The 25358-nt window shown below is 37.6% G+C and overlaps 1 protein-coding gene across 1 annotated transcript in view; it reads left to right on the forward strand.

Annotated features, from left to right (window-relative positions):
* The window catches only part of LRGUK (leucine rich repeats and guanylate kinase domain containing), a 127847-nt gene that overhangs the window by 18301 nt on the left and 84188 nt on the right, over positions 1–25358 (forward strand). The window contains exons 6-11 of the mRNA XM_069087259.1: positions 204–328; positions 4632–4775; positions 11840–11920; positions 13421–13507; positions 17128–17234; positions 19631–19750. Coding sequence (XP_068943360.1) covers positions 204–328; positions 4632–4775; positions 11840–11920; positions 13421–13507; positions 17128–17234; positions 19631–19750 — 664 coding nt within the window. The remainder of the gene's footprint in view (positions 1–203; positions 329–4631; positions 4776–11839; positions 11921–13420; positions 13508–17127; positions 17235–19630; positions 19751–25358) is intronic.

The following is a 25358-nucleotide window of genomic DNA, read 5'->3' on the forward strand; positions in this document are numbered from 1 at the left end:
ATCTACATTCTGCTATGCTGGTACTATTTATTCACTGTTTGAAATACACTTGCATAGAATTCATACATTCTCTATTGTCTCTTACTTTATTTAGGATTTTAAAATATTAAATGGTTCCTATGATGGTAACTTCATATTGATTTCCTTTTCTTATGAATATGACTTTAAAAATATTTTCCTTAAATACAGCCCCTGGTATATAGATAATGAAATAAAGGACATCAAGGGACTAGAGAATTGTAAAAACCTAACTCATCTTAGCTTGGCAAACAACAAAATCACTAAAATGGATGGCTTATGCACTTTACCAATCAAAATACTCTGTCTGGTGAGTCAAACAAATTTTTTGTTTTTCCTAAAGTATTTATTTTTAAATAGTGAGAGTATGAATGTCGATTTCTTAGAATTTTGAAAATTTGTTAATATCTATTTAATTGGTCCACAAAATGGGAAAACATTAATATTTTATTTTGTTTTTTTATAATATGCCTTTTTGCATAGGTGTTATCTCTTTTGCATATTTGTTACATGGCAAATACAGATTAGCTAGTTTGACATCCAAATATTTAGAATTAATTTTTAAAACATACTGAGCCTTTCTGTATTGGAGAAATGGCATTCACAATAAATTCCAACAATATTTTAAAGAAATGAATAATGTATAGACACCAGTCACACTTATAAATAAATATTAGAATTTAGAAGAAGCAATGAAAAAAACTAAGATTTTTAATCCCATAAAATTTTCTACATGTTGTTTCAAGTAACTGGTATATGGTACATTTTATTCTCCCAGTGTAGAATCAGTAAGAAGTTATGAGAGGGAACTATTAAACTCCATCAGTAACATTTCATTTATTCATTTCATTCATAAAGTGACATGTAGTGAGAAATTTCATATTGTCACAGATTTCGAGAGGGAAGGGACCTTAAAAGTAATGTAGGCCACCTTTGAGGAAACTGAGGCTGAGAAAGGTTAAGTGATTTGGCCCAACATAAAAATAAATTCTCTTATGGGAAAAAATCTACAAGTTTAGTACCTCTCAATACACATATGATGTTTCTGAAATAACTTTGGCCAACTATTTGGGGAATGATGATATAATTTGTGGATTATTCAAGTCCCTGATTTCTCCTTCCTACTCCTTGCCTATGTTTCACTATTCTTTACCACAGAAACCACAGATTGGACAGGATGGTAGTGAATCTCAAGCTAGCTAAATTTACTTTGTGGTCATATCTTAGGTGAATATTTTGGTAAGGAAAGAGATCGGTTGAAATTGGCCTTTTAAATTAAATTTTGTATTATTTGTATCTTCTTTTTAATTTTGTGGAATTTTGTATTCTTTCTTCAACATAGAGAATTTAATGTCGATTTTATTCTTCTTTCAAAGAGTTTAAAGTGCATTTTGAGATTCAACATACTATACAGTGAGGAAGGCTGGGGCAAGGTACAGAAATCAGATTATAGATGGTGCAGTTGAAGCAGAGAGATGTAGCATTTGCTTGAGGCTGTAAAGTAAGTTGATTAAAGAGATCAAGATCCAATTCACCTGACTTTAGGTCCTATATTCTCTCTGCTCCACCACATTAATAAACTCATCTAGTTAAGTGAAAATTTGAATGATAAAGAGAAATGGTATATCTAGAAAGATAAGAATTTGGAGTATTATTGGTAGCATTTACAATGGATTTTCATTACTTGGGGGAATCACATCCTTGCTATAGGGCATATATGCTTGGTATTCCCATTTACTTAAAGTGGTATGATTCAAGGATGATATGTGGGAGTGCTAAAGGGGATAAGAATTAAATCCATTATTAAGAATAATACTCATGGCACTATCATCTTTGGAGTGTATGCCAAACACTAAATAATCCATATTGACAGTTTTTCCTGAAGTATCCTTCAGGAAAAACAGCACATCCATTCTATGTTTTCTCAAGAAGTGATTAGGTGAATTGCCCTTTCATATCACAAAGATGAGTTTGTGAAAACATGGAGTTCGGTGTCTTTCAGTTTTCTTTTAATTATTTGAGAATAATTTTTTCTATTTTTTCATTGTCATACTAAAATGAAATTACAGACATATTCTAGACTTTATGTTTGCTTAATTTCCTTACCAATTTAAACACAGCCAATTACTTCATTTTAAACCCTATTAAAAAGGATTTATTTTTATCATTAATAGGAAGGATAAAGAAAAACATTCATTATCAAAAGCAATTATTAATTCTCTGGCAACAGCTTTCACTGTAAACTGAAATGTAAATTCATCTCAGGAAATGACAATGAATTGCAGACTTTAAAATTCAATTTCCCTGAAGTAAAACCTGTTTTCTTATTCAGAATAGTAGAGTTTATGTGTATTTCTGGTTTCATTACTTTTGGGAAATGGTTTATCTCTTTTGAGTTTATATCTTGATGTATTATTTCTTAAGAATTTCTTCTTATAACTAGCAGAAACCAACTAAGAAGTTCAGGAGATATGGAACATTTTCCTGTTCTGTGACTTTAGGCTGTCTAATTATATGCATAGGCCAGCTGCCATTTTTAATTGGTTCCACTATGCTAGGTAAAGGGGTGTAGTAAGAGCAGTTAGCTAAAATTGCTGCAGACCCTTTGATTTGAAGAGCTTTGTGACCTTATTCCAGGGTTTGGTAATGATGTATTAATGGCATTGTTATGGAATTATGCTAGTTGGGGATATGTTTTGTAGTATATGCCTACAGACCTCTCTAGGCCTCAGTTTTACCATCTGTAAACTACTTAACAGAGCTATTGTAATTATGAATTCATTGGAAGGGGTATAGTGGACTTAGTGTTAAGTCTTAAATTAATCAAGCTTAAGTTTGAATCCTCTGATTTACTTACTGACTAGCTGTATGACCCTGCACAAGTCACCTAACCTTTTTCAGCCTCAGTTTCCTTATCTGTAGAATGGGGATAATATTAAGGTGTACTTCACAGGATTGTTACAAGAATCAAATGAAATAACATATATAAACTACTTTGCAAATCTTAAAGTGCCAAATGAACGTTAGTTAGTTATTATTATGAATTATTTAAAGCATCTAAAGCATTGTGAACATTGTTGGGAAAAAGTAGCTGCAAAATTGATAAATTATAAAGTGGGTATTTTTTTAGTACCGGGATATCTATATTTGCATTATATTCATATATTTGTGGTAATTAGGCAGATTGAATATATTCAGTTTTTTTCTTCCTACATGGTTTTACCTTTTATCTCTATTCCTGTTATACATTTTACCTTCTCCAAGTCCTTAAGCTCTGAGGAGTAGTAAATTTGGTTTTAACTATGGAAAAAGTAATGTAGGACATATTTTTAAATGTCTTCTGCTTGACTTGAAAATAAATAATGAGTTCTGCTTAATGAAGAGAACTCTTAGGAATTTTATATGTTCAAAGAGGCATTTGGGAGCTACTTACAGAATCATTTTTTTGTTTTTGTTTTTTGTTTCCAGATTTGAAAGATCAGCAATTTTAGAACATTTTTTTCTTTTGCTGTATTAAAATAAATCCTTATGAGAAATAGTAGGTGAATATTGCTATTAATAGCCTAATTAAAAATGTACAAGTCAGGAAAAATGTTAGAGATGATCAGCCAGGTCAATACCATAATGTTTATTCCTTGGGTTTTTAAGTGTTTATTAAAAGGATGGGAAAAAATGTTAAATAATTATACACAAAATGGCATTAATGGGTGATGATGCTGAAATGACAGTTTTAGTTTACCAACTTAAACTGAAAATATAATTTATTAGTGTGAATTACAGAACTCAAAGCTAGCTCAAGGAGCAACAGAGATAATTGCGTTGGCAATCACCTCTCTTCCAGGGGAGTGTTGTAAAACTATTATAAAATTCAAGATGTTGCTATTATTATTTGTGATTATGAGTACGGAGAAGGGGGAGGATTGGACAAGAGGCCAAAATTTGCTTTGTATCTGTCTTTTCCATCTTCATTGTCAGAAAGGATACTTATACATGAGTAACTGACCTTCTAATGAAAGGAAATGCTTATTCTTGAGCAAGTTTTGGAGAATAGGGCAGTTGTGTAAAGCTATTGGCATTCAAAAGGTCTTTTGATTAAAGAATTACATCAAATTTCTTTGATTTAAAATTAATATTAAAATAATTAATAATAACCTTCTAATTATGTTGCCATTTACTTCATCTTTCAGAATTTTATTTTTCCTATCCATTAAAGAAGGGAATAACATTTATTTTTCCTTAATGGGAATGAAGATAGGATATACTGGGACACCCAATTGAATTCATTCATCCGTTCTTTCCAACACATTGAGTAGATAAACCCATTACAGCCAGCTTCATATGGGCAAGAATCACCCCTGATGGCATATTTGTATTCTACATTATTAAAAGATCTCCCAAAGTGATGAGATACATTTGAGAATTGAGTATTTGAATGTTTATTCATTCATTCAATATATGAAAGAACGAGGAAGCCAAAGAGGGGAATGATTTACTACTACTTTCCAGATTTGGAACAGTATTAAAAGTGAAAAAAAATTGTCATTTAAGAACAATAACAATATTCATTGTCAGTAACCTAAAACAAAACTAAAAGTATGTTTGGTCAATTTTAGAGCAATAACCAGATTGAGGTAATAACTTGTTTGGACAACCTGAAAGCACTACAGAACTTGGACTTATCTGGAAACAAAATCAGTAGCTTACAAGGCATAGAAAATCATGACCTTCTGGAAATAATCAACCTAGAAGATAATAAGGTAACATCATATATAAATACAGTTTTTGTTTTTCTTAGGATAATGCATTGATGACTATGAATTTCTTGAAAGCAAGGATTGTTTTTTATCTTTCTTTGTATCCCTAGGGTGTATGTAGCGCAGTAGCTGGCACGAAGTGGGTGCTTAATAATGTTTTTTGATCGCCTGTCTGACTTACCACACTATTCTTCATAGTAATTGCTCAGAGGGTGTCTATTATATCACATTTGTCTCTCAATTCTGCATCCAGAATTTTTGATCCAATAGTTCAGAGATCCGCTGCCTCCACATTTTGGGTAGAAGGATGAATGACTGGCATTTGGCAGTTCTGAGATGTTGTCTCTAGGAAAATAATGGTGTCCTAGACAGCCTGAGAGGAGGCCATCATCAATAGTATTTAAAAGGAAGATTGCAGAGCCTGAAAAAGTGAAGCCTTTCATTTTGCTTTTACTACGATAGCACCCACCTCCAAATAGCATCAAAGAAGGCGGAAAGATAAGGTACTCCATGTTTTCACAAACTCCTCTTTGTGGTATGCAAGGGCAATTCACCTGATCTCTTCTTGAGAAAAGATAGGATGGATATACTGCTTTTCCTAAAGGAAAAAAATTAGCATTATGGCAATGTGCAGGTACTTTTTTTTGGACGTGACTAATGTGGGAATTGTTTTCCTTGACCATACATGTTTTTTTTTTAATGGTTTTTGTTTTTCTCATTTTTTAAGATGGGGGGAAGGATATGGGAGGAAAAAAAATGCAGTCCTTAAAATAGAATAAATTTTAATTTAAAATTTTAATATAATAGAATGGTCTAACTCTGCATAATGAGTAGCTAATTACATTTATTCAAATCCCCACACCACACTTAATTCACATTCACAAATTACACAAACTGTTTTCTGCTTTTAATGACACTGTATTTTTAATAAAATATATTTCAAAGCATAAAGTATTAAGATGTTAGACTTGGCTGATTTGTTCTGTAGTATGACTTAAGAAATAATTTGGTTCACATTGGGGACTTTGTCATGTTTTGGGGTGAGTTTTTTTCTTGAGAGAAGCTCTAGGCTTCCTTTCCATGTAAATTAAGGACATGGTTGGAATTGGTAGAGAGTGTCAGTGCTCTCTAGAACCAGATATAGTGCTAGGTAAACATTTCCCCATTCAGGCATACTAATGCCCCCCCTCAATGCTAATCTATGACTCCTCATTATTCAAAGGTTTAGAATAAGCAAAAGTTCCAATCGTGCAGGAGAGGGAAGAGAACATTTTCCATCTTAGATGAAACTATAGATATTCAAATCTTTTTTTTCTTTGTATATTGACCTTAATTTGCTTCCAAAATAAAGGAATTCTTAGTCACAGTTCAGTTTGAAAGCTTCAAGTTCTGTAGGCAGTTATACTTCTTACTTGCATTCAGAGTCTTCTTGGAAAGCTATCCTTGTCACCTGCTCAGAGGGAAAGTATTCTCGAATATAGAAACACAGCTTGTTTTCCCTTGCATTAGAATAAAATTTGCAAATCAATATGCCATTCAGGAATTGAAAGAAGAAGAATCTCTGTTAAATAAATATAGGTGTTGATGATTTTCAGAGATGTCATAATGACCCCAGTGAAAACTAATGTTATCTTTCCCCTTCCCTTCACCTTTATTGCAGAGGTAAAAGACTATGGTTTTGAAATGCTGGATATAGTATCAGACTTTTGAATACATTTGTGAATTTTGTGGAACAACTTTCTTCTATGTTATTCTTTGTTAAAAAGGATGGCTTTCTGGGAAGGAGAAGAGGAATACATTGGGAAGTGTAGGTGATATAGAAACAAAATATAACAATGAAATTTATTTTTACAGCAAACAAAGCAAAAACAATACCAGTAGGGTCCCTTTGGCAACAACTGGACCTGGGGATTTATAGGACCCCCTCTGATGTGTCACCAGGTTCTTTTACTGTCAATATCCTCTGGCGGGAGTGCTTTATTTAGTTAGATAGGACAACTGGAAGAGGTACTTTCTGAATGAACCAGCATCTCAGGGCCTGGACCCCCATCCCCAGCTGGTGACACTCATGAATCCTTAGCATCATGCCTGGGAGCACATTTTTGTAACTGAATTCCAAATGTTCTGCGGTCCTTTTCTTACTTTCATTGTCTGCTTCACAGGTATTCCTTCAGGAATTCTGTCATAAATTCCATATTCTCCAAAGCAAGGTAGAATCTAGGCTAAGATCTAATTTTATGTTTTAGTTATCCATAGTCCATCGCCACCAGAAAAATAGCCAGGGTGATCTGGTGAACCACTTGCCTCACATGCTTCCAGGTTAACATCTGGGTACTTTTCTCACTAGGTCACCATTCCTTCACATATAACAATACCTCCTACACTTAGATGCAGTAGACTTTTCCTTAAAGTCCCACAGGAAGATTCTTGCCCACTCTGACCTTTACTAATGGGATGATGGTCTGTTCACGATCAGAAATGGCCACCTGATCTGGAAGCACAAGGAAGCCGATCTGCCTCATGGAAGTTAGGCCAGCTGACACCGTTGAGCTGGCCTCCCATTTTCCATACTATCTGGCCACTAGATTGATAGTCTCACTGCAGACTCTGATCAGAAAGATGACCCCATTCCACAGGAGGTTTATGCTTAGGATCACAGGATCTTGGGCCAGAAGGAAATATTAGACCCTGGACCTGAGAGACCATTGGGTCTCACCCCATGATTTCCCAGAGGAGGAATCTGAGGCCCAGAAAAGATCAGCAATTTCTTCAAATTCAAAATCTTCTAAGTAATAATAGCAGAGCCAGAAAAGTCCTTCTATTCCAAATCCAGTGTCCTTTCCAGTGTGCCATATTATTGCTTTCAGACTTGTACTCATATCCAATCAAGATTTATTTGGTATTCCAAGATTTATCAAGATTTTATCTGGCATTCTATGCTGACCTCCTCAAATCCTTTTCTTTCTAAAGTGACTGATCAAGGACAGGAGAATTCTTCACTTCAAGGTGGCATATGGAAAGTTTGTTAACCAGGCCTCTAGGTAGTGCAGTGGATAGAGCTCTAGACCCAGAGTCGGGAAGTTCTGAATTCAAATCTGCCTCAGACAGTTTTTAGTTATGTGACCTTGGGCAAGTCACTTAACCTTGTCTGCCTCAGTTTCCTCATCTGTAAAATGGAGAAAATAATAATACTCCATCCAGGAATGTTATGAGGATCAAATGAGATAATATTTGTAAAGCTTTTTACAAACTTCAAAGCACTATATAAATGCTAGCTGTCATCTTCATTATTTCTGATTAAATGGGTGGTATATGTTATGAAAGAATAATGCAGGAATTCTGTGGAAAAGGTTTATTCTTCCACAAAAGTCCACAAGTCTTAAAACATCAGGGCCTCAAAGAAAAGTGAGACCACCCAGCTAGGAGGAAAGATGATACTATGAGTTAGTTCTCAAATTTCTGTGTAGTCCAAGTTCAGGGACAGGATTCCCCCATTCTCCCAGTCTTCTGATATCCTAATAGATACAGTCACCACTTGGAAGTATAGGCCTGCTTGTACCTAGCACGGAGCATAAAACAAGGCAGGAAGCAAATGGTCTATGTCCTTGGTTTAGGATTAAATGCCACTGCATAACTCTGATCTCTTGAGTTCTGGACCATGCCATGATATCCTGCTTCCCTGTAATATAGCCAACTTCTTTGGGTTTGACCCTTGACCTACCTGTGGTATCTGCTGGAGGTTGAGTCCTGATCCTTGTCTATCCTGACTAACCCTGCCCCATCACAGTTCATACTCAGGCATATCAGTAATTTTGATGGTTTTAGTCATCATTTCCCCCCTCTAATTCTTCCCCTCCAGCTTAACTTAGCCTTGATATTTTTATTTTATGGTAAGAATCTTTCTTTTGCACAAGCAGTTTAGGGAGAGCTTTGGGGACTTCAGAGAAGTATCAGATGTCTTTAATTGTGCATACATAGCACTTTCTAAATGCTTGTTGATGGACTAATTGGCAACTTTCCTTCAATATTTGATTTTCTGTCATAACCACACAGTTGATTTGTTCTGTAAAGAGAATGGGGTCTTATTTTGCCTTTCCAAAATTCTCAGCCCTCTCCCTTCTTTCTCTTCATTATCTCTGTTCTCCTGAAAGAATTCAATTTTTTAGGTACCAGAGGAAATGCATATACTTCTAGGCCAGGGGTGGGGAAACTGTGGCCTTAAGGCCACATGTGGCCCTCTAGGTCCTCAAGTGCAGCCCTTTGACAAAATTTAGATTGAGGACCTAGAGGGCTACATGTGGCTTCAACGCCACAGGTTCTCCACCCCTTTGAACCTAGGCCCTTTCCACAAATCCCAGTAGGTGTCTTGCCCTCCTTGCCTTGGCCCATTCTATATCAATGATCTGGCCTCCAATTGGCATATTATCTTCTTCCTTTTGTGTATGTATAATTAACCATTAATTTATAAGCCCCTTTTTAGGCATGGAAATCCCTCGTGGGGTTTTTTAAAAGGTCCTTTCCCCACTCTTGCACCTGCACAGTCATTTTCTCTTTTTTGTTCCTTTTGCCCAAATTAATGTTTAGTCAGACCCACTGCCTCTTACTGTGATCTTAAGGTCTAACTCTTGCAAAAATTGTGTTTCCAATTAATTGATGAACCCTACCTATCCATATGGACCTTGAGATTAAGTTGCTATAAACAGGCTTTCTCAGAAAAATCAGCATATACTTCTTATTTATCTATTATCTTTGTTCACCAGGATATCCTTTGAAAACCTCTCAATGCCTTGTATCCATTGAGACAGAATATCTCATTCCCTCAGCATCTCTGTCTAAATGGCCATTGTCACCCAATCCTAACAGCCTGTGCAATGGAAAAAAGCATATGGATTCTTTTTGTTCCCAAGTGAGTTTCCTTGACAGCAAGCTTCTAAATATTAACCTATTTTCTTTCTTTTACTTGAAAAATACCCCCAGCATCTTGGTACATCACCAGCAACCTTTACAGCTTAACTTTTGACCCAAACCATCCCTGTTAAAAAGAACCATGACCCTTTCCATAGATCATAGTGTTTTTAAAGAAGGTTGAACAAGGTTCATAAAGTCGTGTAAGGTTATTTATTCACAGTAATTATATTTTTACAGCAAGATTCTAAAGCTCAGTAAATTGAATCCTAACATCATTGAATTTTACAATAAATGATCTTGCTGTTCATCTAAATAATCTTTCTTTACATATGAAGAAACTAAGATAAAAAGTGAAATGATCTGCCTGGGATCACATTGGTAATTAGTGGCAGAAGCCAGACCAGAATCCAGATCTTCCCTTGTCACACACAGTAGGATGAGAGGGGTCAGATCAGTGAGAGCCCATGTTTGGAGTCAGGTGGAATTTGGATCTTGGCTACACTGCTTTCCATGCATTTGGGTCTCAGTTTCTTGATCTGTAAAACAAACCTAAGTTGAAGTTTAAAAGCTTTTCCAGATCTGAATCTGTGACCTGTGATGTGGATAACCTTGACAGTAATGGACTATGTAGAAATGTAAATTCTATGGCAGAACCCTAAGATACAAGGCAAGGTTCTTCTTTGAGTTGGAGAGTTCCTGGAGAGAGAAAGCATGGAGGGAAAAGTCTAGCCAACTGACTGGTCTATTAGTTGACATATCCTTTACATCTTTATATATAGAGTCAATTCTAATGGCCTTGGAGCTTTCCCCAGAAGTTAACATTTCACTTTTCTTAGCTTCGTGTGCTGACCAGAAACTGCTGAGCTTCTTAGAATTTTTATTAAGAATTCTAGATACCCTAGTAATAAAGCAGTGATTTCTAGATACTATAGGCTTCACTAACAAGCCCCTGAGGGTACATGGCTCCCCCCCTTTTTTTCAACAATCAAAAACTCTACTCAAATTGACTTGTGTAGAATGTGTCCAGAAATGAGAGACAACACTCAGTTCTTCTGTGTTCAGGCTTAGGAAATCTGAACATTATGAGTCCCATGTTCTCCCCTTGCAGAATGCTACAATATAAAAAAGAAGGGGTATTTAGCCCTTTTCCTATAGACTGGCATAATGGAAGTCCAAGTGGTACTTCTTCCTTCCACCTCAGTGAGATATGTAGCAAAATATAGCATATATGCAAATGTTCTTCCCATGTGTGGATTTAGAAATATTTTGGATTTGTGTTATTTTGCTGCTGGGCAGCAGAGATTTTGTTTGTTTCGGCACCATCTCGATGGTGGTTTTCCTTTACTGCACTATTGGAAGGCTCTTGTCACATTTGGAAAAGTGCCTGTGGGAAAAATAAGAAAAGAGGAAAGGCAGTTATGGGCTTTTGGGAGCCTTGCTAACCATATGTAAAAGAAAAATCATAGCAATATTATTTACAGGCAATGGAAATAGAAATCTCTCTTTACTCAGCTACTGAAACAGTTTGGGTGGAGAATTGATGACACCTGTTGGATAAGCTGCCTCTCTTCACTATGTGTGAACTTCTGTATGAGAAACATTTTCTAGTAACATAACATTTCTGGTGTCTCCTGAGAGCTTAAAAAAAAAAAAGAATGTAAGAGATTTGGCTAGGAAACTCTACACATTATCAAAATTATGTAATCTTTCATTTGGATTTTTAAGATGCTCTCTTGGTAATAAAATATCTATATCTAGCTGATAAAGTTGGATTGTAGGTAAGTAAATTGCAACCAACATCAATAATTCTAGTAGAGTGTAGTGGCCCAAGAAAGCCCATATGTTTTTTGTTTGTACTGCTTCCTGATCTGTTTATTCGATTTCTGACTGAAAAGAAATATGAGGAAGGTGTAGAATATCAGCACCGTGACTGGCTGTTCATTGCCCAAAGGAGGAGAGATTTAGCAAGTGGACTTCTGGGAGAGAGCTCCCATTCTGTAGCAGCTAATGTGTCTTTTGCAGTCCTGTGGAGCTCCAATAAACAACAGAATAATCTTCATAGCGTGCGAAATTGGAAAGATCCAAATGACGCCTTCAAATTTTTTTTTTGTTTTTGTTATTTAGTTTTGTGTTAATATTGTGTTTCTGTGATTAAACAGATTGCAGAGTTGAGTGAAATAAAACACATTGAAAATCTGCCGCTTCTCCGGGTGCTCAATCTTTTAAAAAACCCTCTTCAGGTAAGATGCAACAGATACTGGAAAGAAATGAAATGAACTTTCATTGAATCAATTATCTCTAAACAGAACTTTTGGTAAAGAATGTAGAGGAGCATAAATGTGTCCATCTTTATCAACTCATCTCAGGAATATTGAGGGAGATTAAGTGATAATACACCCTCAAACTGCTTGTTATTTAAATCAGAAACACTCTCTTTACTCGATTATCTTTTTCTTGTCAGTTCAATTGTTTTCCAGTCATTTCTGACTCTGTGACCCCATTTGGAGTTTTCTTGGCAAAGATACTGGAGTGCTTTGCTATTTCCTTCTCCAGCTCCTTTTATAGATGAGGAAACTGAGGCAAACAAGGTTAAATGACTTGCCCAGGGTCACACAACTTAAGTATCTGAGACTGGATTTGAACTCAGGAAGATGAGTCTTCCTGACTTTAGGCCTGATGCTCTCTCCAACTGCCCCTATCTTTTTCTTAGGCTAGATAATTTTAGACCCCCAAAGCTTTGCTGGTTAACAAGCTTAAGGTCATGCATCTTCTGCTGAAAGTTGAGCCCAGTGCTGAATATCGAACATGACTGCTTTGGGGTTGTTTGTCACTCTCCCTGAGTGGTATTAGAGATTTACTAGAGGAGCTATTGGTATTGTAGATTAATGTTTCTTTGGATTGGCCAAGACACCAATGGTTCAGACAGAAAATATTGTGTAATAACAGGAAGAAGAAACTACCAGAATAGGTCTCTGTGCTTATTTTCTGGGAAAGAGCATTTTATTTGCCATGAAATTACTATAAAGTAAAGAATGTATTTCTCCCTTCCCCCCGCCCCGTTCCCTCATCCTTTTTCTCAGTCACTTACACTGTTTCAGCTTCTCCCTTCTGTGAATCTATTAAATCACCCATCTTCTGTCTCTCCTTACCTAGCTGTTTCACTTATTCACCACTGTTTTATAAAATGTCTATGCTTTGCCCACAAGCATCCTTATAAAAGGGGAACAGACAACCCTAGATTGTTGCCCTCAGCATAATCTTCTTTATGTGAGAATAGTGCCAACTACTATACTTTCCTTATTGGTGAGATATTAACGAGGCTTGAAGTTTAAGTCTCACTAAGGGTTTCCACACACTCCTGTAAATCTTAATACACATTCCTTGACAGCCACTTGCACAAACACATACACATAGTTATCCCCTCTTTATTAAGTTTACACCCACACATTAACATTCCGAGATGGGTATTTTCACATACTCATTCAAATGCTCAGTTGCCCAAGCAGTTGGATTTTTCCCACGATGGCCCCTCGTACAGAGGTATACACACATTCTCATATACACAAGCTTGTGTGTATCAGTAGTGTGTGAGTTGACAGTGAAGAGAGTGGATAGATAATATGAGTGAGTGACTTTGGTTGGGTAGAGGAAAGGCTGAAGGGTCAGCATGGTCAGTGGAAGATTCTAGGGCTTGTTTATGTGAGAAAGTCACTGAGAACTGTCCTTGATCTTCCTGACAGGAGAAAGCTGACTATTGGCTCTTTGTCCTTCATACATTGCCTCGACTGACAGAATTAGATCGGAGGAAGATTAAAGTGGAAGAAAAGGTACTGGCCTTAAGGTCTCATATAGAATTCACAGAATTATAGAATTGGGAGCGAACTCATCAGCCATATACTACCAATGCATACGGGAATCCCGACTGTAACATGCCCCACAGAGTGGTTCAGTTTCTGCTTAAAAGATTTCCAAGAAGGGATATAGCCCGTTCCATGTTCAATTTGGGAAATTTTTCCTGAAATCAAACATGACTTGGCCTTTTTATAACTTCCTCCCATTGTTCATGATTCTGTCCTCTGGGGCAAGTCAGATTTCTGCCCCTTGTTTTCCCCTGTCATATCCTCCCTGAGTCTTCTCTTTTCTGGGCTAAACATGTTTCTTCAAATAGTCATCATATATCATGAACTCTAGGCCCTATCATGATTCCCTTTCTCTAGACACTGTTCCTGCTTTCCAATATCTTTCTTAAACTGTGGTGCCTAGAACTAAACCTCACACTCTGGATAAGTTCTGATGTGTGAAGGGTATAGGGAGAGTATCACTGCCTTATTCTTAATGCAGCCCAAAGACTACATTTTGGGGGGACTGCCACATTGTATTGCTGATTCTCAGGAAGCTTACAAGCCATTAAAATCACCAACTTTTTTTCCATTGATGAACCTGTTGTCATGTATATCTTATTTTGTATTCGTGAAGTTGATTTTTTGGGGGCCCAAGCACAAGAATTTACATTTATTCCAATTGATTTTTCTTTTTATTAAATTCAGCCTTTTGGATTCTGTCATTCCCTGTGTTAGCAATTCCTCATGCCATTTGTAGATTTAATGTGTATCCAATTTATGTCTTTGTCTGAGTCACTGATAAAAATGTCAAACAGTGCAAGGTCAAGTACAAATCCCGGAATTTGTCCCTTTTTTTCTTGCTGTTTTATTTTGGTTCTCTACTTCTTTGTGACCATTTCTTGGTCTCCTTTTCAGGTTCACCTTCCTCTTTTTGCCCTCTGAGAATGGGGGTTTCCTCTAAGGCCTAATCTTTTCTCTCTTCATATTTTTTGCTCTCTTAGTGAGCACACTTAATTCCTGGGCTTCAAATTTACAAAAGTAAATCATGTTGTCTTAACCCAAAGGTCTACTATCACTTTAATGCTTCACTACCAAGAATGACTGAAGGTCAAGAAATCAAAGGATTATAGGGTAGTAACTAGAATCTAGTGATCCTAGAATCCCTTTAATCCTTAGTTTGTGTAATTCATTACCTGTGAAACATTGCTCCTGGTCAGTCCCCATAATCCCATTCTTCTATTTCTGCTTCAGGAGCTACTGAGTATTGTGGGGGAAAGTCACGAGTTCAAGCTGATTCTGCCTTGATATTTTTGGCATGTAATCTCTGCTGGATTCTTACTGTGCTCAACAGTCCTTCTACTCTATCCCTATTGATGATCTATTTCATTCTTCATAGCTACCATCCCATATTTTTCCTTATCTCCTTTTATATCCCCTCCCTCCCAAATTGTAGGAAATTACCTACCATCTTATTTCAGAGAATCCTGAGGCCATTTAATGTGAGTTCCCTTACCTCTGTTATCTTCTCTCCTCTATTCTCCATAACTCCCTAACATCATTACCTTCCCGCCCTTTTGGTCACAGAAGTGGAATACCTACTTCCTACTAAGGCCAATATCTTTAACTATTCCCTTAATCCTGTTCCCTCCTGGCACCTCCAATACCTTGCTCAGTTCCAGAAGCATCTTCCTCAAAAGCTTCTCTTTGTCATTATTCTTCAGTCTCCCCCTTCCTACTTGTTTACAAATAAGCAGATTACCCCAATTCTAAAAAAGCCTTTCCTTGACCCTTCTAATACATCATTTACCATCCTATCTTTCCACTGATAATCTTTTAGAAAAATTTTCTACACTCCATGTTTCCATTCCCTTACTCCCCTCTCCTCTTTCTTTGTAATATGGCATCTACCTCCAACACTACCAGAACTTCTCTAGTGTGTGTCAATGACCTCCAAATTGTCAAATTCAATGGCTTTTATAAAGCTCTCTTCTTTGATCTCTCTGCAGCTTCATCACTGTTGACCAAGACAACGTAATTAATACTTCTCAGCTTTGCTTTAAGAAATACCACATATCCTGATTCTCTTCCTCTTTCTGTAAATGCTCCTTGTATAAGGGTCCATCTTTAGCCTTCTTCCTGCCCTATATTGACATTTACATTTCTTGTCCTAGACCTCTCTTCTACCTAGATTTCATCTCTAGCTGCTCTATAGGACCCCCTTCCTGTGTGTTCCAGTGAAGCCTCACACTCAGCATTTTGCAAACTGAGCTTGTTATAAAACCACGAGGTTATTTTTCATTCTTTCTTTACCCTTGCCTCTCCTATGAGATTAGTTATCAAGTCCTGTAAGTTCCACTTTTGCAATATCTTATGCATCCTGTCCCATTATGTGTTTTCACTGTCATCTACTTAGTACAGTTTTCCCTTAACATCTGCTTAGGCTCTTGGAACAGATCCCAACAGCTCTTCCCACCTCCAATCCATCCTTTATGTCATCATCAGAATAACTTTTCTCCTACATATCATGTCATTCCTTTGCTCAAAAGTCTTCAGTGACACTTGCTGAGCAAAGTACAGCCTGCTCTGTCTGGTATGCACATTCTGAGGCTACTCTGCTTTTCCAAAGGTATTTGGAATTTCCTATTCCCTATTATTTCCCTTCACCCACTCAAACTGACTGTGCTACTTGAAACCAAAAGTACTACTCTCTCCTCTCTGAATAGACACTGGCTTTTGGAATGTTCTTCTTCCCTCTTTCACCCATGGTATCCCTACCCATATATCAAAGTCCCATCTTCCATGATGATTTGTTTGACTTTAAATCTCCATGATCTGACACCTTGTAGGTGCTTGATAATTGCCCAATTAATATCCTTGGTTGATGAGCTTCCCTCTTTGATTTCACATAGCTTTGTGAGTTTTTTTGTAAATTTTCTAATACTTAAATAAAATACTGTGTATTATAGCTATTTGTTTTGGTGTATTTTATCTCCATAATAAACTGTAAAGTATATCTTATTATTTGATCTAAAATTTGTGCTTTTCCCACTAATAGTACATGAATTGCAAAGGCCCTTCCAATTCTAACACTGTGATTCTAATTTTAAAAGATTATTTTGAAATTTCAAAAATAATACCTTGAACATTGATTAATAAAAAGGAAGTTTAAAAGGAACATTATCAAAATCCTCCATTACTCTTCTTTGCTAAGGATGGCTTAGAAAAAATAGGCTGCCTGGATATTTAGAACTATGAATTTAAGCTGTTCCCTCCTTTCATGATAAAAATTGGATTTTTAAAATCTATCACATATAATCACAGCTTTAAAGCTTTGTTTACTTCATCCTCTCCCCAACCACAAGTAGTAAATGAGTAAATAAAGAACAGCTCAATTTCCACTCACTATATTCTGTTCGTTTATCTCAGGAGTTCATTTATTCTCAGGAGTTGGATTGAGTGAGAAGTCTTTAATAAGCTAAACATGAGAATTGGAACTTTTAATTAGGAAACAACTTTCTCCTCTTTATATAGAGATTTGCTATGATGACATCATCTCCCTTCTTCCCCCCACCCCTTTCCATTTTTACTTCTAATTCTGGAAACAGGTTGAAGCATTGAATAAGTATAACCCTCCCCCTGAAGTAGTCGCAGCTCAGGATCATCTGATCCACGTTGCATACAGCATGATGCAGCCACAGAGGATCTTTGACAGGTAGGTGCACTTAGCTATGGTCCACGCTTGGGACCACCCATGGGGGGTACTCTGTTCTCCAAAGCAGCCCAAGGTATTTGGGGGAACTATCTTGGAGGATGTTCTTCTCCTTAGTGATACCACTTCTACTCCATTAGAAAATGGTCCAGCTTGGTTTCTTTGGACAAGACTTTGCTTTTTCTGCTTCCTAATCTCCTGTCCTTTGTAACTAAAGGTGGTGATGCCCTGCTTTTCCAATGGAGATCATCCTGGGCTCCCTCATGACCATGGTACAGGCTTGCAAAGTGGCTATAACCATGAAACAGTCAAATGGACTGTACCAGACAGGATTGCAATCTGTGGCCTTGGCCTCATTAGGAGAATTGAGTTAGTCTATAGTGCCATAGAGAATTGTTCATTAACATTTGAGTAAACACCTAAATATCTCTGTCAAAGAATTTTAAACTAATAAAGATCTTTGGGGTAGCCCTCTGGTAGCAATAATAACTCACATTTATATATGCTTTAGACTTAGCCTAAGGGAAAAACTAATATTTTCATTACATACATCTTAGAAATGAGCTCAGAAATTCAACTTGGTTGAATTGAAAAATGAATTTGGGCTGCCACCTTGAAGTTTTGAGGCAGGTTTGCAATAGTTTCTCCATTTCTTTTTAAACAGTGTTGGGGCAGATAGCCATGTGTGCTTCAAGTGTAGGATGCAAAAATTCTATCAATATCTGAAGAAATTTTAAAAATGGGAGTAAATGGTTCTAAAATATCTGATCATCACAGAGAATTTACTCCATTGTTTTGTATTCTTGAGCACCTAGGAAAAGTAAAATGTTTTCATTTTCAACAAAGGACATAATTTTTGTACAATTTGATAACCCAGGCATTGAATATTGTAAAATGTGTTCATTGTATTCCTTTATGCAAAATGATTTATCATTTCTTTTGAGTATTTCTGGAAAAGTACATTTGACTTAACCAAAGAACATTTATGGTTTCATTATTTTGGATTTTTTTTCCACTAAGAGATGCTAGTTGTCTCATGCTTCTGGGTACTTTCATGTAAAAATATGTATAAAACAAAATCTACTGCAGTAGTTAAATAATCAAGTGACTGATCATTTCTGATCTACCTCTGGACAAAGACTGTTGTTACTCTCTATCAGAAACTGTTGCTTTGCTTTCAAGGGATCTAATTTTAGCATGGGTGGAAAATAGGAACATCACCAAATAGCCATCCATGGTAAATGGCAGAAGAATCATCACACCTCCATCACACATAGCTTACCTTTGTTTCTATCCCTTTGAACGTTACCTCTCCTGAAAGTCATGTCTGTTTATATCTACTAGTAAAAGTGTACCTTTCAGGCAAGCCTTTTAATTTTCTTTGGAGCTAATATATTTTCAAATAGGTGAACATATGGTTTAGTACTTAAGGTAATAAGCAATTTTTAAAATCACATTTCTCAGTATGCCAGTGTTCAATTAGGAAACCACACATTTTATCCATTAATGAAATCTATCTAATTCTTTTTTATTCTCTGATTGATGAACTTAATGTTTATAAAGTCTAATTTCCTGGTAGTTTATCATGTTAAATCAAAATAAGTAATCAATTTTAATTTATTAAACTTCACTTTTATACCAGCAAAATACAAATGAAATGCCTGGTAGGTCATTACTAGAAGGAAAAGTTGCTGGCCCTTGAGGATTCCATTTAGAAACCAGTGAGGGGCAGCAGGGCGTAGTGAATAAAGAGATGACTTGGATGGCCTGAATTCAGGTTCCACCTGTGACACATGCCGGCTCTGTGAGCTGGGGCAAGCCAGGTAGCTTCTCTGGGCTCTAGGCCACTCCCTAAGACTGTCAGGTATAGAAGGGGTCCTGACTTGTATTGTTGGAGGGAGTTTTCTCACCTAAGGGTTCCCTAAATTGATGAGATCACAGGTCCAGTCCCTAGCTCTATCACTAAAGTCCCTAAGTAAGCTAAAGTCCAACATTTTCTTTTTTTCCCCTTAAATGCGTATGTTTGAATTTTTACTTCACGACCATTTTTATCTGAATATTATATATGGTGACCCTTTAGCTTTTTGAAAGGATCCCTGTAGTTAATACTAAATGTAATCATTTCTCAGGCAGCTGCTAACACAGTGCATGGCGTACTGTGCCTGGGGTCAGGGATAATAATAGTCTCTACCTTGCAAGATTGTTGTGAGGACCAAATCAGATAATATTTGTAAAAAGTGCCTGGTGCATAGTAGGTGTTTTAAGTGCCTTTTTCCCCCTCTCCCCTTTGGTGTTTTAATAGCAATTACAGTAGTAAGCCCTGTAAAAGTGGTTAATATGGTTTCTGTCTAGATATCAGGATACTGAGCCTAGATGTGTTTGGTCTTGTGTTGTGACAGCACCTTGCCGAGCCTCGATGCCCCTTATCCCATGTTGGTATTAGTTGGCCCTGAAGCTGGAGGGAAGCGGGAACTCGCTCACCGACTCTGCAGACAGTTCAGTACTTTCTTCAGATATGGGTGAGTTTGCTCATTGGCTTGTGAGACTGGGAAGATGTGACATATGTCAAGTTGGAATCTTATTTTAAGGCAACTCTAGAAAGTTTGCAGAATACATTCTGATTGAATATCCCTGGTATGCAAGGAGATTTCCAGAAGTAGGCTTTATAGTATCTGGTCAATAAATGTTCCTTGGTGATGAGAGCAAGGCAAGACGCTGAAGCCTTGGTCCTCAGGAGTAAATTGTTACTCTTCTGAGCTGGATGTGGGCCTGGTGATCTGTACTTACGCTGTCCTGTAATGGCTGGCGACCTATGTCCATCCCTGTACCATTCCCCTTGGAAGCAGCTCTGATTGTCAAACTGTTGTCAATCTGAGAACCGCCCAACAGGAGGCAAGAAGCTAAATATTTCCTGCTGCAAAAAAATCCCACCGTCATCCCCTGCAACGGCTCGGAGCCGTTCAGTGACTTCATGCTGCTGTTGAGTAGCTTCTTCCTGATAGCAGCTCCTTCCCAGAGTTCTCTTTCCACAACAGAGCATTTCTTGGCAGTAACTTTTTAGATGCACGCTGCCTTAATTCAGAGCCAGCCCAGAATAATTCTCCAGAGCCTGGAAACACTTTTCTTTTTAATGCAACATGATGGTGTTTGAAAGCCGTCTCGTCCTGTTGCAACACAGTATGTCAGTATTAATCACAATGTTGTGATGTTCGAGTTTGCTCCACTGGATAAACTCGCACTAGATCTCCACTTGCGTCTTTTCATAAGGAAGGGAAAAGAAAGGATGGTGGGCTTTTTTTCTCCCTCAAGTCAGTGCTGTGATTTTCTGAAGCGGATGCTTTGCCTGATGACAGAACAAAATAAAAGCTGAGAAAAATGAGAGGAAACCAGAGCCCTCCTGAATGTCCTCCAAGTGGTGACGTCAAATTGGGACCCTGGCTCATGTTCCTTTGCAATATTCCCCGTATTTGCATGGATGAGAAAGAGATTTTAGATCAGCAGTTTAACAGCAACAAATTGGAAATGTAATTCAACAAAAGATAAACAAAGAAAAGCAAAATGCAAGTGGTTTTCTAATACTATTTTTCAGTCTCTTTTTTTTTCTTAAGCTAATCATATCTAGACAATGCAAATAGCATTTTGAATGGGCCCATTTTATTTAGACTTTTAAAATCATATTCCTCACTTAACCTCATGACACAATGCTATGAAATATTCTGATGAGGAAAATATTTCAGATACCAAGAAGCAACTAATAAATTAACTAATATATTCTAATAAATTAGGTTACAATGTAAGAATAAAATCTCAAAGTATCACTGTGCCAGTTAATTGAGATCCAAGACCAGTTTGAAAGAATGGTTGGCATAATTCCAGAGAGAAAATGACAAAGATGTCCAATTACCAAGGATTTCTCTGTCTTTATGGTCCTGAACTCCAAATATGAGAACTTTCCTGTGAAGGGCAGTAACAGGTACAGTCTATGAACCATTCCTTTCTTTTGGCCTGTGTGCCCTTGGGCTGACCTTGGGTTTAATAAGGCACCATCCATTTTCATTCATTCATCAGTCAAACAGTTAGTGATCCCCTCCTACGCACAGGGCACTGTGCTAGTTGCTAAGGACATAACTGAATACAAGACAGCTTCTCCACTTGCAGTGTCCAGTCTCCTGAGGGGAGTGAAGACTCAGTGATGTTTCCCATCCACTTTCAGTAGGGCAGCAGCCAAAAAGAAAGCATCATCTTGTGGAAAGAAGGACAGAGCTGGGTTCAAGTTCTAGGCCTGACACTTAGCAGCTGCATAACCATGAACAACTTCTCTGTCACTCCAAGCTTCTCTTCCCCCATCCATGGCTCCTGTCAAAGAGATTTTGCTAAAGCACAGACCTGACCACATCCCTCTCTCCCCCACCCCACCTAACTACACTTCAATGGCTCCCTATAAACTCTGTTTAGATGCTGAAGTCCTTCACAGCCTGGCCCCTTCCTTTCCAGTCGTCTCACATTCTCTCCTGCTTTGTGCATCTACAATCCATCAGTATCATCCTTCTTGCTGTTCTTCACACATGGTACTCCAATTTCCCAAGCCATGCTTTTTCAGGGGTGTTCACCCCTGCCTGGAATGCTCCCCCTCCTCACCTTTGCCTCCTGGCTTCCTTGAAGACCCAACTCAAATCCCAGCTACTTTAGGAGACTTTTCCTAGTTTCCCTTAACCCTCCACTGCTTTTCCTCCAATATTACCTTTTATTTACACTGTCTGTATCTTGTATTATGGTCATTTGTATTCTGTCTCCCCATCAGAATGCTGGTTCCTTGAGGACAAAGACCATATTTTTGCCTTTCTTTATATGCTGGGGCTTAGTATAGTACCTGGCATATAGCAAGTGCTTAATTAATGATTGCTAACTGCCTACCTGCCTGCTTTCCTGCCTAATATCTCAGATGAGCAACTTGTTAAATAACACCTGGTAGCTTGCTTGGCATGGGCAGCTAGGTGGAGCAGTGAATAAAGTGCCAGCCCTAGAATCAGGAAGACCAGAGTTCAAATTTAACCTTACAGACTTAGTAGCTGTGTGACCCTGGACAAGTCACTTAACCTCACTCATCCTCAGTTTCTTTCCCTGTGAAATAGGAATTAACCACAACACCTAACTCATAGGGTTGTTTGGAAGGATACAATGAGAGTGCTTTGTAAACTTTAAAGAAGTATATAAATACTAGCTACTCATATTTGCTTTTCAGCAAAAATGAGATCTCAACTAGTTTGTATCACTTTCTAATAGAGTTTACCATTTTAAAAATGCTTACTTTTTTACCTCTATCTGTAGCACAGCATTAATTTTAATGGCCTACTGTCTTCATTGGCTCATCCGTGGTGATGTTGTGCAATAGCAGAATTTTCTAGTGCCATTGTTTTCAGTGCACTGGAGAACCTTTACCCCCAAGTACAAAAATCCCTTAATATTTGACACCCCACTTGTGTTTTGTTCTAGGCCCTCTCATGGCAGTAACTGGAAGCATTTAAAGTAATCACTTCCCAAATATGAAGTCTAGGAGCAAACACCTGTCTTCCCTACCTGTGAAATGTTCTAGAAATAGCCAGTTCTTTGTGAAAAGTATTCCTCATTTGATGAATCACCTGAACACCTTTGGTTCCTGTAACCTCCCCCAGGTTTCCAAGCACCTTACCATCCTCTTCAGTCCTAGCTGGATGCCCTCCAGTTTGTAGCATCCTTTAGATATGAGAGAGTGCTCCCTCTCACTTTGGAATAATGCTAGTGCTGTAGCAGCCAGATTTTAACATTTGTCTTTGTTTCTCTATCTGCCAAATGAAACTATTAGAATCTGACTCAATTCATAGGAATTTACTGTGACTTGACGAGCCAGTGATTGAGGAACATGGGAAAAATGCTGTATAGTGTGCTATATTTCTCCCTAGAGGGAAAATATGTATATTAAAACTCCTCTTTAAAAAAAAATTAAAATGTCCCTCTAAATGTTTGGTGTTACTGGTTGAAGTTTTGGCAGTATTTCAGCATTTTCTTTATTATACACTTTTTTTCTGGGGTATTTATATTTAGGTTTACCCAGAGGTAACCAGGAGGTACAATGGATAGAGAGCTGGGCCTGCAGTCAAGAAGACATGAGTTAAAATCCAGGCTCAGAAACTTACAAGCTGTATGACCTGGGCAACCCACTTAATCTCTGCCTGCCTCGGTTTCCTCATTTATAAGACAAGGGTGATTGATAGTAGCACTTACTTCCCGGGGTTGTTGTGAAGATCAAATGAGAGAATAGTTGTAAAGCACTTAGCATGGGTGCCTGGTACACAGTAGTCACTTAATAAATGCTTGTTTCCTACCTATCTAGGCCAGCCTATTATATAATGTTTCTATAAATGACAATTGGGCTATAGCTTCAGATATTTGCCAGTGGGATTGGGTCTTTTTTCATGAACCAAGAGTAGAGTTCATAAGGTGTCATTGAAGTAAATGCAGGTGCTGTTGGCAACCACAGTGCTAATGAGACCATTGTTTTCTTTGCCTGGGTAGAAGCTATAAATCATAATAAAATCAATGAACATCTCCCAAGTACATTCTTAGCTGTGTAAGGCACTGCTAATTCAAATTATGTTTTCTCTGTAAGAAATTCTATAAAATTTCCTGTCCAATCAGTTCTTCTGGCAGTGTGGTAAGGTCATAGCAGAGTAGGTCAAGAAAGTGATTCCCGCTCCACTGATGCAGATGCCCCTACTTACCTGGGAAAGGATTAGCACCACATAGCATTGTAGATGATTAGTAAATTCTTGTCAATTGATTGATTCAGGTCCTTGGTGTCTTCATGTAGCACAACTGATTTCAAGATATTGTGACAGCCTCTATTTAGACTCCTTGCTGTCTTGGGTTTATAATCCAAATGTAATATTAAATATTGAAAATAAATATTAAATATTAAAAACAACTTTTATGTTCTCTTGATTATCAGCACTAATGGAGAGGAGCAGCATTGTTAATAATGGAAAATATTTGGATTTGGAATGCATTTTGTAGGTTGTCTTTTCACCTAGAAAATTTACCTTTTTTTACATAGTGTGCTATCAGAATCAGTTGAGGATCCCCAGTGCACAGAGCAGTGAAAAATGCAGTATAGTATAGGGAAAAGGCTATCAGTTGTGTCATGAGACCTGAATTCTAGGACTGGGTTTGACACTGACTTGCTATGGGGCAAGTTATATTTAAGTTTTGTCCTAGAAAAAATAGGAATACAACGTGCCTTGTCTCTTTGAGAAGTTTGGATTGAGGATTCAACAAGAGAGTGCATTTGAAGTGTTTTGAAGAAGCATGAGTCACTATTCAGTTACTATTAGTGTTGTTAACAACTGATAGAAGGGGGGTCATTTATGGGAAGGGAGAAGGATAAGGAGCCATCCGTGGAGACCAAGAAGAAAGAGTGAGAAGTAGGAGGGGAACCATGAGAGCGCTATGTCAAGGCTGCCAAAGGAGGAGAGAAAATCAGGAAAAAAGAGGAGCTGGGGGAGGCGTGAGGTTGTTGACTGTGCTAGACACTGCAGAGAAATGAAAGGATGATGAGCAGGGGAAGAGCCTCGTATTTTGTGACAAAGCTGCCATTAGGCTCTTGGAGAAAAGGCTGTGATTGTGAAGGGTTTAGAGGAACAAGTTGGTAGAAAGAAAATGGAAGCAGTGAAGGTAACTGCTCTCTTTTAGAAATGTGGCATTAAAATGAATGGAATACATAGGACAGGAGCTGAAGAGAAGCAGCAAGGTCAAGGATAAGTTTTTGTGGGAAGGGGAGATGTCTCTTCCTGTGTGAGCTGTTTCCTCATCTGCTATGAGGGGGCTTGACTAAATGACCTCTCAGGACCCTTCCAACTCAAAAACCTTGGGATCCTAAGAGCTAAGCATGGTTCTAAAGAACTGGGATCCAAAAAAAAAATGCCAACTGACTGAGAAGTAGACATAATATAAATATCACAACCTTCTTAGGTAGATAAAGTGCATGCTATTCCTGTTTTATCTAAGATGAAACATATATAGCTTGTTTAAGATTCCAAGGTCTTCAAGCAAGGACTTGATGTGTCATAAATGTATAGAGAAGATTCATACTTA

The sequence above is a fragment of the Petaurus breviceps genome, unplaced genomic scaffold (assembly GCF_028583685.1).
Source record: "Petaurus breviceps papuanus isolate PSGF00001 unplaced genomic scaffold, PetGlider_PUasm1.0 181, whole genome shotgun sequence".
Lineage (NCBI taxonomy): Eukaryota > Metazoa > Chordata > Mammalia > Diprotodontia > Petauridae > Petaurus > Petaurus breviceps.